Source organism: Mus caroli, unplaced genomic scaffold, assembly GCF_978045245.1.
Source record: "Mus caroli unplaced genomic scaffold, Mus_caroli_1 scaffold_4, whole genome shotgun sequence".
NCBI lineage: Eukaryota > Metazoa > Chordata > Mammalia > Rodentia > Muridae > Mus > Mus caroli.
Window position 1 is genome coordinate 32,770,291 of NW_028227259.1, and position 14,252 is coordinate 32,784,542.

The following is a 14,252-nucleotide window of genomic DNA, read 5'->3' on the forward strand; positions in this document are numbered from 1 at the left end:
CCGGGCTGCTGGTCCAGGCGGAGCTGCCAGTGGGTGGGAGACGCCGCCATGAATCCGTCAGGAACCATTGGGGTCCTAGAGCAGAATGGGGAAGACCACTTAACCACCCCGATTCTCGGACCCTCGGTGCATTCGGATAACCCGCAAGAGCGGATCCAGGCCCGGCGCCTGCGCATCGCTGCTCGTCAGGAAGCCCGAAGGCGGTGAGCTGGGTGGCGGGGTGGTGCGATGGGGTGCCCAGAGTGCCCTGCAGGGAGCTGGGGCCGCGCTGGGTGGGAGCCCCGTGGTAAGGTGTGTGTGTGTACACGCTCGCGCGTGTGTGCCCTGGGTGTAAACAGGAAAACTTTTCTTCTAGAACATTCAAGCAGTGAGTTTTGGGACAGCTAGGGCTACATAATTAGACCTTGTCCCAATATTTGAAAATAAAAATAAAAAAGTTCTAGGTCAGATTTATTCCAGAGGCTAGAGTTTGTTGACCAGATGTAATGGACCGCGATCTGTGAAAGAGTCGGTTATCTCCATTCTACTGAGAATACCTTATAACAAAGACCAGGACAATTATCACAGCCAGTGAGCATATGTGATTGTGTGTTCTACACACAGACGAACATCTTGATCCATTTTAAAATTAAAAAATAAAATAAAATGCCTTTAATCTCAGTACTGGAGTGGCAGAGGCAGGCAGATCTCTTTGAGATCAAGGCTAGCCTAGTCTACATAGGAAGGTCTTGACACCTCAAAATAAAAATAAAATAAGAGTAAAAGCTTTCATTTCACTTAGTGGCCACACTCACTGGGCCCAAGGCCATGTCGACGGATCTACTGTAGCAAAGGCGGGGCGGCTGCTTGCTTGTGCTTGCAGACATTGATGATCATCATCTAGAATCCATCCAGGTACTACAAGTACCAGACCTGTGAGTTAAGAGGGGATGTGATAGGGGCCACCACACTTGCATCCCCACCATGTTCCCTAGGCTTTGGTGTCTTTATTAGCTTAGGTAAAGTTTAAGGGACTTCCACTGGTCACCAGACTTCATGTGACAGTTGTTCAACTTCTAAGTCGTTCACTCCATTTTTACTGTTGGTGGTCTACAGATCCAGCCGAAGTACAAGATGGAGGTCTGTGTGCCTCCATCCTAGTTGGGCAAGGCTGTGATCATGGTTAGCATCTCTTGTTGTCATGGTAACTCAGATCTGTTTTTAATTGTCCTAACACTGTCTGGGTATCCCCTTTCCTGACAGTTCCCTGATGACCTTCAGTCCCCTTGGGGAAAGGCTAGGAGCCTCATTACATTATGTATTTGCATTGTGTTCCCTGTTCTTCCTCCTGGGATCCCTGCCACCTCTTTGGTTAGGAGGTTCTGGGATGAGAACTGGGGTTGGTTCAGGAACTGGGCAAGGCAGAAGCATCCTTAGTAAGCTTGTCTATTGATGCTGTTTGGCTAACAGATGAACTTTACTCTTATCTGCCCTTCTACTTGTCTCCAAGTGACGCCACATTTATCCATCTCCAAAGCTGTCCGAGGATCATGGTCTTGGTTGTTGCTGTGGCCTTTAACAAGGAGACTGGGGGGCTGGAGAGATGGCTCCAGTGGTTAAGAGCTCTGACTGCTCTTCTGGAGGTCCTGAGTTCAAATCACAGCAACCACTTGGTGGCTCACAGCCATCCATAATGAGATCTGACGCGCTCTTTTGGTGTGTCTGAAGACAGCTACAGTGTGCTTACATATAATAATAAATAAACCTTTAAAAAAAAAAACAAAAAAGCAGGCCAGGCAGTGGTGGCACACACCTTTAATCCCAGCACTTGGAAGCAGAAGCAGGCGAATTTCTGAGTTCGAGGCCAGCCTGGTCTACAAAGTGAGTTCCAGGACAGCCAGGGCTACACAGAGAAACCCTATCTCGAAAACCCAAAACAAACAAACAAACAAAACCAAAAAAGCAAAACAAACAAACAAACAAGCAAAAAAAACCAACAACAAACCAAAGAGACTGGGAATTCAGTGATGTGCAGGAAGTTTATATTCTAATGAGGGAAAGAGGACAAGTGTCCCTATAACTATGATCTATGACAAGGACAGCAAGGGGAGAGGAGACTCGTGGGAGTAGGCCCTAAAGCCAGGCAGCTAGAAAGAAAGAGTAGCTTGGAGCTTGAGAAAAAGCTAGCTTTGTAAGGAGGCACTGCTGGGTTACTTTAAGACATTGTCAGGCGTGGTGGCACACAACACACTTAGGAGGTAGAGGCAGGAGGATCTCTGAGTTCAAGGCCAGCTTAGTCTACAAAGAGAGTTCCAGGATGCCCAGGGCTACAAAGAGAAATCCTGTCTTGTAGGGGTTGGGGTGGGGGGATATTTGTTGGGTGTGATAACAGCATGTGATAATGTCTAAACAAAGTTAAGGCCACTTTCCTGATGGGCAGAGCGTCACTTTCACCTTCAAATTATTCAGCTCACTGTTTGGGGAATGGTGTGAAGGGGCTGGAGGTGTGACTGAGGAGACCCAAGCAGGAAGGAGACACTACTCTGCTTCTGGTGAGGCAGGGGATTGGCCTGGACTCTGTGCCAATAATCTAGAGAGAAGCAGATGGACGCAAATTCAAATTTTGAAGTTGAATCTGATGGATGCTTCTGATTGGCTGTTTGAACAGAAGACAGTGTGACCTCTATATGTGTGCCATGGTTTGAGTACACACACACACACACACACACACAGGACAAATGAATAGATAAATATTATTTTTTTAAAAAAAGATAGGTGTGGTGGCATATTCCTATCACCCTAGCTCTTGGGAGGCAGAGGAAGGCAGGCATCTCTGATTTTGAGGCCAGCTGGCCAAAATAGGGAGTTCCAGGCCAGCCAGGGCAGCATAATGAAGTCCTGTCTCAAAAACGAGTCAAGACAAAACATGAAAGAGGCCTGGAAAAATGGCTTAGCAGTTACAATCAGTGACTGTTCTTTTAGAGGAACTAGGTTTGATTTTTAATACCCCATACCAGTTTACAACTGTCTCTAACTCCAGTTCCAGGGGGTCCAGTGCCCTCTTCTAGCTTCTGTGGGCACTAGGCAGGCACATGGTTCACAGGCTTACATGCAGGCAAAACACTTGTTCACATAAAATATAATAATAATAATAATAATAATAATAATAATTTGTTCAGCACAATGGAGGAAATGGGCCTACTCCAGGTAAAGGGGAGGTGTGTGTCTCAGTGATCTTTCATGTGCCAATTCCCAGCACAAGAGGAAGGAGGAGAGTGGAGGGGAGAGTAGAGAAAGGGAGAAAAAAGAAGAAAAAGGAGGAAGGAAGGAAGAGAGGGAGGAAAGTGTAGAGGAATTTTAATCCAGCAATACGGCCGCTCTGGCAAGGGATCACATCCAAAGACTGCTGGGATGCAGACATGCCACACATCTTTAATCCCCCTGGCTGGAATACAGACACACCCTTAGTACACATCTTTAAGGTAAAATTAGTTTTGTAGAAGGAACCATGTTTGAAAGTGACATCTAAATGAGGGGCAGACAAAGTGGTGAGTCAGAGAAAGATCTGACAGAATGAGTCAAAGATGGGATACGCCCAAGTCTCAAAGGAACAGCACAGGAAAGAGAAACTATTTAAAAGCAGTAAAGGGAGAGAGAGTCAGGCAGCTGGGAGTCAGTACAGCAAGGGCAGTGCAGTGGAGTTGATGGGAGTCAGTACAGGGAGGGCAGTGCAGTGGAGTTGATGGGAGTCAGTACAGGGAGGGCAGTGCAGTGGAGTTGATGGGAGTCAGTACAGGGAGGGCAGTGCAGTGGAGCTGAGTTTGTTGTGAGTTCATGCAGTTCCGTGAAGGTCAGCAAAGGCAGCTGAAGCCAGTGAATAAGAAATCAGACGATTAGAATGAGTTGCCAGAGTTAGTTTGAGGCCAAGCAAGCAATTCAGTGAGAAACTGAGAGAAGCCAGATTGAATAAGTTAGCTTGGAGAGGAGTTTGAGCAGAACAGCTGAGCTGAACCAGCCAGCCAGAGTTCAGAAAGAGCTAGAAAGGATGGGCTTATTCAGCAGCAAGCTTCCAAGATGACAATAACATCAGGCAAATAAAAGTTACCTTCACAGGGAAGACGGGAGGGAGAGTCCATGTCAAAGTACATCACTGTAAAAGTTCAGAGTACCAAGAACAAAAAGAAATGCCTACAAACTTTCTGAATGAAGAAAATGAGCCAGGTGTCGTGCACATCCCAGTACCACCAATACTTAGGAAGCTGAAGCAGATGGGTCAAGAGTTCCAGACCACCCTAAGCTACATAAGGAGACCCTGTCACAGGAAACCCTGAATAATAAAACAGAGTGCTGCCCTGTCCAGCTTCGGTGTGGGTGCTGGAGACTGGAGGTTCAAACACAAGTCCTCACGTTTCTGTTTTCCCAGCCCCTAGTGGGTGGTTTTTTATTTTGTTTTTGATTTATTTTATCTTATCTTATGTGTATGGTGACTTTGCCTGAATGAATGCAAATGCACTACATACATGCCCGAGGAGATCAGAAGAGGGCATCAAATCCCTAGAACTAGAGTTATGAATTAATTGGGAGGCACGTAGGTACTGAGACCCGAGCCCAGGTCGTCTGCAAGAACAAGTGTTCTCAGCTACTGAGCCATCTCTCCAGCCCTGCAGTGTGTGCTTTAAACTCACAGCTCATGTTAGTCTGGACACACCTCATTTCAAGGACCTATTAGACATGTGTGGTCCAAGGCCGCCATATTGGCTAGCACAGTGCCCAAGGTTGAGGGGGGACAAAAAAGGATGCATTAAAGCAGCAAACGGATTGAAATTGAAACTCGGTGAGATCTTGACTGAAGCCACTTGCCTTTTTGAACCGCCATCTCTGTTCCACGGACTAGCTGGGAGTATTTGGATAGGCTTGGTTATTAATTAACCAGCTGACAGCCAAGGCAGGAAGTTTGAGGTGGGGGTGAGAATACAGCTACCTTAGCCTGGCAGTGCCTTAGTAGAAGGGGACAGAGGAGTGAAGGGTAAGTTCAGATCAGAAATAGAGTGAGAAGACACTGCTGAGGGGGTTGGGTAAGGCTGGGAGTCCAGTCCAAAGGGGCTGTCTGCGCTCTGCTCTGCGGCAGACTCTGGGCACAGTGGGTGGGGCTGAGGCCAGTGAAGGGTCCCCTTATTTCCTGACGAATGCTGGAACCCTGGCAGCTCCTCTCCCAAAGCTGCTTAGGGGCCTGGATGACCACTTAGACCTTGGGAGTGAGGCGGGCCTCTCAGAGGTTAGCAGTGTGGGGGTGGCAAGCTCATTTCCTGCTGCTTCCTTAGAGAATTCCAGAACTTTCTCCTCTCTTCTCCTCCTTCCCTTTCTCCCTCCTGTCACCATTTTGCCTAGGAGGTAGGTGGCCTGGCACTCTCTGTGTAACCCACACTGCCTTTGAACTTCTGTTTCTCTGTCTTACTTTCTCATCAAAATACGAATTATTGTTACTGCAGCTTTAGGGCACAGACCTGTCTCTGGGAACCCCAACATGCTAGACTCTGGCCACCAGGCCCAGTATGCCAATTAAAAAGGGAGCCATTAATGGTAAGAGACCGAGAAAAGAGGTTTAGCCAGTATGACCACACTGGGAAGTCCAGTGACCCCAAGTTTATTATCAGCTTTGGTTCTGAAGGCTGTAAATCCCAGGCGAGGCAGCCACATGTTTTACTGTTGGAAATAAAACCAGCGACAGCAAATGCTCGCTCAGGCAAAAGTTGCTGTCCGTTAGCTTCTGTCATTGTTGACGCAGGGTCACACACTGTAGCCCAGGCTGGACTGGAACGCACAGCCATCCTCCTGATTCAGCCTCTCAAGGGCTGGGATAACAAAGCTTATCTTGGCTGAGGCAGGAGTTCTAGTCAGAAGAAAAGTCCTGGAGAGGCCCAACCCTGACAGCTTGCTGCCAGTGGTAGGAGTGCTTACTAATCCGACATGTTAGTGGTGAGGATCGCTTTAAGAAAACCTTCTTTGCCTGGTTTAAGGGCATTTCCCCATGGGACACAGGACTCAACAGCCAGTTTGTCCTTGGAGACCCTCCTGGTGTTATCTGTTACTGTTGGGTGCTTCTCTGATGATAAGTGGCTAAAGGGGTGGAGCTTCCTTCCACACACTGCTAATAAAGAAGCCAAGAGGCTGGGGAGTCAACAGCTCCAGTGCACGAAGGGTATGGAGTCCTATGCCTCCCGTCCCCAGCAAGGTCCTGTTGCCACGGAGTTGGAAGAAGTCCCTATGTCTTGAGTGAAGCCCTCTGCTTCTTAGGAGATAACCCCTGCTCTGAGGTGAAGCCTGCCATTGATGGTGTTCCTCCTCACTGCTCCCTGGCTGGGCTTTAGTTCCTTGTTTTAAGGATACTTATCCATGAGTCTTCCTCCCAAAAGCCAAGGTCACAGTAGGTTTGGGTGACTTTTGAAGGTCTGGAACAGGACACTGTAAACATAGACAATAATTTGCAGGACTCAGGACTCTCTCTTAAGTGCCCAGTCATCTCTGCAGGCCCTAAGTGCCCGATTAATGCCATTTGTAAATGCTATGTAGTAACAAAGTAAAACGAACAAATAAAGACCCCCTCGGATGCTGAACCCCTTTTCTTAGGCCACTCCCCTCGTGTGTTTGTTACATTGCCAGCAGCAGCAGGCAGTGCTCAGGCACGCAGGCACAGCCCCACTGTGGCTCAGAGGCAGCTTAGAACAGACCGGGGGACTCAGGTAAAACCAGAGGCAGGAGAGAATGACTAGTATGAGTTGGAATTGAAATTTCCAAAGCTCTTAGGGCTGGTGAGATGGCTCACTGGGTAAAGGTACTTTTTATCATGTCTGACCTTCTGAGCCCGGTCCCTGGGACCCAGGAGTTAGGAGGAGACGCCTGACTCCTCCAAGCTGTGACTTCACATGTGCACTGTAACATGGAGGAACAAATAATAATTTCATTATTTTATGAGTGTTTTGGCTTCTTATACGTATGTACACATGGATACCGGGCTCTCTGGGGCTCATTGAATCCTCTGGAACTGGGTTGGATGAGGTGGTTATGAGCTGCCACGTGGGAACTGGGACTCCAGCCCAGGTCTCCTGGAAGAGCAACAGTGTTCTTGACTGATGAGCTACCGCTCCAGCTCTGCGATGTACTTTTCGAAAAGACGTGTTGTTATTCTAAATGATTTTTAGGGGTTGGAGATGACTCAAGGGTTAAGAGCTTGTATTGCCCTTGAAGTTGGACCAGAATAGAATTCTCAGCACCTATGGATGGCTTACGACCAGCTACAAGTGTACTGTCAGGAGATTTGACACTTCTTCCGTCCGAGAACACCCTGAGTTAATATGCACCCCCCCACACACACACAGATGCACATACACTAAGAACAATAGATTTTAAAAAGGGTTTTAGTATACATTTTAATCACCAAGGTTAAGGGGAAGAGAGGTCCTTGGGAAGAAGGTAAGATTCCTGTGAGAGCTGAGTGTGGGCGTCTCAGGAGAGTTTCCCTTAAGAAGAGCAGTGGCATAATTGCCATTTTGGTGGCTCTCAGATTAAGTCTAAGGCTGCTAGGGCCCCTCCCCCTTCTCTCTCCTTTTGACAAGTGAGACTATATAGAGTAGCTCCACCCTTGGGTGGGCTGTGACCTGAAGTGAAACTCGGGGCCACTAGGGTTGCACAAGGTTTCAGGATGGGTCCTTGTACTGTAAGTGGGGGTTTCAGGTTCCGTTCCCAGGAAAGTGTAGGTTTGTACCTGGTAACGGAGAAAGGCCCTACACAAGAGCTGTCCATTATCGGGGACCACTCCTCACTCTCAGCAGGCTAGAGGCTTCAGCTAGACTCCTGGGCGAAGTGTTCCTTCCTTTTCTCTTTCAAGGCTCTAAAGTCTCCTGTCTTTCTGCCTGTCTCAATTCACCCTTCCAGAATTTGCTGTTTTGTTGTGTTTTTTGAGATACAGTCTCAACAGCTCAGGCTGGCCCCAAATTTACTATATAGTTCAGGTTGGCCTTAAACTCCTGATCCTTCTGCCTCTACTTTCCAAACACTGGGCTTACAGGCCTGAGCCTCCATGCTCGGCTCTCTGTATTGCTTGAGGTTACATCTGTCCTTTTCTGGGCTACTAAGCAGCACATTCCATTGCTGTTGTATGTTACTTAAGTAAGTTGCTGGGGTTGGAGAGATGGCTCAGTGGCTAAGAATGCATGCATAGTGCTCTTGCAAAGGATCACAGTTTGGCTCCCAGCATCCATTGGGTGTGTCTGTCTAATGATTGCCTGTAACTACAGCTCCAGGGGATTCATGCCCTCTTCAGGACTCCATTGGCACCTACACGTACACCTGCTCTTATATAGGCACATACTCCTTCCCCCAATACACACACACCACATACACACACACACACCACACCACACACACCACACAACACATACACACACAGACCACACACACAACATACACACACACAAACCACACACACACACAAAACACAACACATACACACACACCACACACACACACACACCACACACACAAACCACACACCACACACACCACACACACACACACCACACACACACAAACCACACACCACACACACACACACACACCACATACACACACAAACCACACACACACACCACATACACACACAAACCACACACACACACACACACACACACACACCACACACACACACACACACACACACACACACACCACACACACACACACACACCACACACACACACACACACACACACACACACACACACACACACATTTAAAATAAAAATTAATCTTAAAAAAAAAATCAGTTGCTGAGGCCCTGAGTTCAAATCCCAGCAACCACATGGTGGCTCACAACCATCTGTAATGGACTCCGATGCCCTCTTCTGGTGTGTCTGAAGACAGTTATAGTGTACTCACATACATAAAGAAATAAATCTTTTTAAAAAATCAGTTGCTAATAAGCCCAAGCATATTTCCTGTTCCCACTGGTGTAAGAGCTGCAGGCATTTGTGTACCTGTATTTGTGCACTCACAAGAGCTTTGGAGAACTCATGAAGATGAGTGCTGATAGAAAACACACTTCACATTTTGATCAGTTTTACCAAACCGTCTTTTGTTCAGATTGCCACACATTGTGTAGATAGTGCCTGCTAATTCTTACAGTTAAAATCTTTCCTAATCTGATGGAAAGTAGTGGTGTGTGCTGGGAAGTTTTATGTCATCTTGACACAAGCTAAAGCCGTCTGAGAGGAGGGAACAACCTCAGTTAAAGAAATGCCCCCTTAAGATGGGCTGCAGGACATTTTCTTAATTAGTGATTGATGGGGAAGGACCCAGCCCATTATGGGTGGTTCCATCCCTGGGCTCGTGGTTCTGGGTTCTATAAGAAAGTGGGCTGAGGTAACACAATCACAAAGGAACTCACACAATATGTACTCACTGATAAGTGGATATTAGCCCCAAAACTTAGGATACCCAAGATATAAGATACAATTTGTTAAACGCATGAAACTCAAGAAGAACGAAGACCAAAGTGTGGACACTGTGCCCCTTCTTGGAATTGGGAACAAAACACCCAGGGAAGAAGTTACAGAGATAAAGTTTGGAGCTGTGAAGAAAGGATGGACCATCTAAAGACTGCCATATCCAGGGATCCATCCCATAATCAGCTTCCAAACGCTGACACCATTGCATACACTAGCAAGATTTTGCTGAAAGGACCCAGATATAGCTGTCTCTTGGGAGACAATGCCGGGGCCTAGCAAACACAGAAGTGGATGCTCACAGTCAGCTATTGGATGGATCACAGGGCCCCCAATGGAGGAGCTAGAGAAAGTACCCAAGGAGCTAAAGCGAACTGCAACCCCATAGGTGGAACATTATTATGAACTAACCAGTACCCCAGAGCTCTTGTCTCTAGCTGCATTTGTATCAAAAGATGGCCATCACTGGAAAGAGAGGCCCATTGGACTTGCCAACTTTATATGCCCCAGTACAGGGGAATGCCAGGGCCAAGGGGTGGGGATGGGTGGGTGGAGGACTGGGGGTGGGGGAGTGTATTGGGGACTTTTTGGATAGCATTGGAAATGTAATTGAGGAAAATACCTAATAAAAAAAATAAAAATAAAAAAAAGAAAGTGGGCTGAGCAGGCCAGAGAGCAGCTCCCCGCCCCCCCCCCCCCCCCGGCCTCTGCATCAGCCCCGGCCTCCAGGTTCCTGCCCTGTTTTAGTCCCGGTGCTGACTTGCTTTGATGATGAAGACTTAGGTTTTTGTTTGTTTGTTTTTGTTAGTTTTTTGTTTTTCGAGACAGGGTTTCTCTGTGTAGCCTTGACTGTCCTGGCACTCACTTTGTAGACCAGGCTGGCCTAGAACTCAGAAATTTCCCTGCCTCTGGCCCCTCCACCCGCAAGTGCTGGGATTAAAGGCATGCACCACCACTGCCCAGTCGATGAAGACTTAGAAGCTTAAACAGATTAAACCCTTTTCTCCCCCTAGTTTGCTTTTGGCCTTAGTGTTTCCTCACAGCACACAAGACACAATGTACCTGGATTACCTGGGGTCTATGCTGAGGGGTCCTGAAGGTCCCTGCCCAGCCACCCATTGGAAAGATCAGTTGACAGTGACAGTAAAGGCTGGACATCTGCTCTGACCTCGAGGGTTTTGAGTGTGAGTAGCTGGCAGGTCTTAGACTATTGCTTTCTAGTTGATTATTATTGTAGAACCAGCCAGTGAGGCAAGGCCTGCCAACGATAAGGAAGTGCATGCTGCCCTGGGCTGGTTTTAGTGTCTGTCAAAGCCCATTTACCAAGCATACCTGTTCCTTTCTGGAACCCAATATGAAGCCTGAGGGCAGGAGTCAGAGAAAAGTAAGGCTAGAATTGTGGCAGATGGCATCAGCTGGTGTCCAAATGCCACACAGAGGAGATGCCAGCTACAAGGCATCCTCTCCATTGCTTATCCCGCTCCTGCAACAAACAAAGGTAACTTGAGAGAGAATTTACTTCAGCTCATAGTCCACAGCCGGGGAGTCAAGGACAGAAGTCAGGAAATGGTGTTTTCTACAGCGGGGATGGGACGTCCCATCCCGGAAGATCCTCAAGATAACCCACATGTACAGTCCAGGTACCTGTCCCAGGTGATTCTAGATTCTGTCAAACTGATGGCTCCAACCATCATGGGGACTTGATAGCATTCGGTCCTTTTCACCTGACTAGATTTATTCAAAGATGGGCTTTGTATTCTAAGGTTTTCTGTTCTCCTTTATTTGCTTGTAGTGTGGGATTTTTGTTGTTGTTGTTGTCGTTGTTTGTTTTGAGATTGGATTTCTCTATATAGCCCTGGGTACTGGCTTTGTAAACCAGGCTGGCCCCAGAACTCACAGAGATCCACCTACCTGTGCCTCCCTGAGTGCTGGGATTAACGGCGTGTGTTTAAACACAAAGCACAAACACTCGTGACTGCACTGTCCTGCTTTGATGTCTTCCTGCCACAGGGAAGCCCTGGGAGAGTATCTGGACGGGAAGAAGGAGAGTGAAGAGGAGCAGAGCAAGAGCTACAAACAGAAAGAAGAGAGCCGCCTGGTACGAGCTGAGCCGGCGGTCTCGCAGAGTCTCTGTAGCCTGGTCTTCATAGGCAGGAAGTATACCTTCTGTGTTGCTGACTCTAGATGGGGCTAAGCTGGAGTCTGTCTCGTTTTGGGGTTCCCTAGGAGTGAGCTTTCAAACTGTAGGTTCCTGTCAGGAAAGATGGCACGTAAGTACGGGCACCCACAAGACGGGGGCAGGAGTGCTCTGCTGGAAGACTGGCCTAGGATATGGTATGAGCAGGCCTCAGAAACAAACAAGTGAGAAATTGGGGCAGGTTGGGTGGGTGGGGATGACTCGGGTTAAAGTGCTTGTGTCAAAAGCACAAGGACTAGATTTCAGATCTCCAAACACATGTAAATGAGGAGTGAGCAGGGTGGCGGAGAGTCCAAAGCAAGCTGGCTTGGAACTGACTGTGTAAGGCTGGTGGGTGGCACACGCCTTTTTTAATCCTACTACTTGGGAGGCAGAGGCAAGCAGATCTCTGTGAATTCCAGAACAGCCTGGTCTACAAAGGGAGTTCAGGACAGCCAAGACTACACAGAAAAAAAATCCTGTCTGAAAAAACAAAACAAAGCAAAACAAAATATCATGTAGACCAGGCTGGCCTTAGAACCAGTGATCCACCTGCTTCTGCCTCCTGAGTTCTGGTATTAAAGACATAGCCACCATGCTCCTGTCTGTGTGTGTGTGTGTTTACATTTAATGTCTCTACTTATGTGCCCTGGGATGTATGTGCTGTGCTGCCTGTGGCAGTCCAAGGACTTGTGGGATGGGAGTTGATTCCTACAGTGCGGGTCCCGGGGTTGAACTCACGGCTTGGCAGCAAGCTTACGCAGTGAGCCGTCTCAGCAGCCCAGAATAGTCTAGCGTCACAGCGTGCCACCTCTCTGTTTTCCAGAAACTGACTAAACTCCTGCTCTGCGGGACTGAGTTGGTGACAAATATTCAGGTGGCTGCAGACGTCAGAGAGATCCACAGGAGGGTTGAAGAGGAGGAGGCAAAGCGGCAGAGGTAAGGGATGAGCTGCGTTTGTGCACCACAGTCGCCACGTGACTGCCCTTCCGCTCTCCAAGTCCTCGGAGCGAAAATTTGTCCAACCTGGTCTCATGGAATAATCCCCTTCCTGCTCCGTATGAACCCATCGTCCTACTTTCCCCGCTTCTTCCCTCCTCCCTCCCTTCCTCAAGTGTCCCAAGCTGTGTGGGTGTGAATGGAGGGCCGGTCGGTCCCTTGCCTCTGACAACACAGGACACTGAACAGTGGTCTGTTTTAAAAATGAGATCAAGGAATGTAGGAAGTCACAGGAGGAGGCTTTCGGTTGGAGAAAACTCAGCAGGAATTTTGGGTTGCACTGGGAAGGCCAAGTAAGGTTTAGGCTGTCGAGTAGGCATCTTAGGCAGAGGCGTGCAATCTCAGAACATGTCTGGGAGTGGCAGGTGCGGCTCAGATGGTGCCTTCAGCCCTGGGAATGATTCTTGCAGGTGAAGCCTGTTGAGTAGGAGTTGCTGGCAGAGCGTAGGGGTGGAGGTGGGGGTGTGTGCATGCACCTGAAGTCAATGCTTGCCTCGGTCAGCAAACTTTCCTGTGGCTCTAAAGCTGCTGCAGGATTGATGGAAACCTGGGCTTGGAGCGCCACCCAGTGTTTAACCTGCAGAGGCCACGCCAGCCTCAGATAAGGCAAAGATAAAACTGCATTTAGTGACAAAGTGATGCTTTGTGAGGGAAACACTAGCTTTTCTTCCTCTTATCTGGGCTTCTCTGGTCCTGGTAAACACACTGGGAAACAGTGTGACTTGTTTTCTGCTGTCTGGCATATAGGACAGTCACCTGAAGTCAGGCTGTAAGGTGCGGTTACTATGGCTGAGATTTAGAGGCGTTGTTTAAAGGCCACATGATAGTGAAGATTTGGAGGTGAAGGCAGAAGCCCCCCATCCCCCCCCCAAATCAACTAAGAAGCTCAACATTTAAATCAATTAAGTGACCAAACCCACAGATAGCTCAGAGTTAGGCACATAGAGGCATAGCTTATAAAAGAAACACTGTAATAGGTCCTGTGTGCTCTCAGCTGGACAGTGAGGTACAGGATCATATTCATGGTGTGGTCCCTGCACTAAAGAAGTTTAATCCCAGCACTTGGGTGACAGAGACAGGAGGATCTCTGTGAGTTTGAGGCCAGCCTGGTCTACAGAGTGAGTTCCAGGACAGCCAGGGCTGCATAGTGAAACCCTATCTCGAAAGAACAAAACAAAACAAAGGGAAGTTGTGGTCTTGTTTAGTGACGGTATAGTCAGCAGCGTTGCTCCCGTCTCCACTCTGATGCCTTCCTCTCTGTCACATCATCAGTGCACCCCACACAGGGCCTCTCTGGAATTTCTAAAAGGCATTCCTGACTTCCTTCTCAGACATCCCATTAGTCTATCTGGGGAGGAACAATCAGACACCAGAGGCTGCGCTGTTGATAAAAAAACATACTTAAGAATTTAAGAGCCGGGTGTGGTAGCTTATGCCTGTATTCATCTCAGCACTTGGAAAGCCGAGGTAGGAGAGGAACCTCAATTTTGAAGCCACTCAGGGGTGCCCATGGAGGTCCAGGCCAGCTGGAGACTCTCAACAAAAAGAATGTAGGTACCACTTGTGATGTGGCTGCCAGGTACTGAGACACACTCCCC

At 48.2% G+C, this 14,252-nt stretch overlaps 1 protein-coding gene across 1 annotated transcript in view; it reads left to right on the top strand.

The window, feature by feature from the left end:
• Positions 1-14,252, top strand: part of Drc1 (dynein regulatory complex subunit 1) — a 36,297-nt gene continuing 22,045 nt past the window's right edge. Inside the window, exons 1-3 of the mRNA XM_021163874.2 lie at positions 1-203; positions 11,490-11,577; positions 12,482-12,594. Coding sequence (XP_021019533.1) covers positions 49-203; positions 11,490-11,577; positions 12,482-12,594 — 356 coding nt within the window. The 5' untranslated portion in view covers positions 1-48. The remainder of the gene's footprint in view (positions 204-11,489; positions 11,578-12,481; positions 12,595-14,252) is intronic.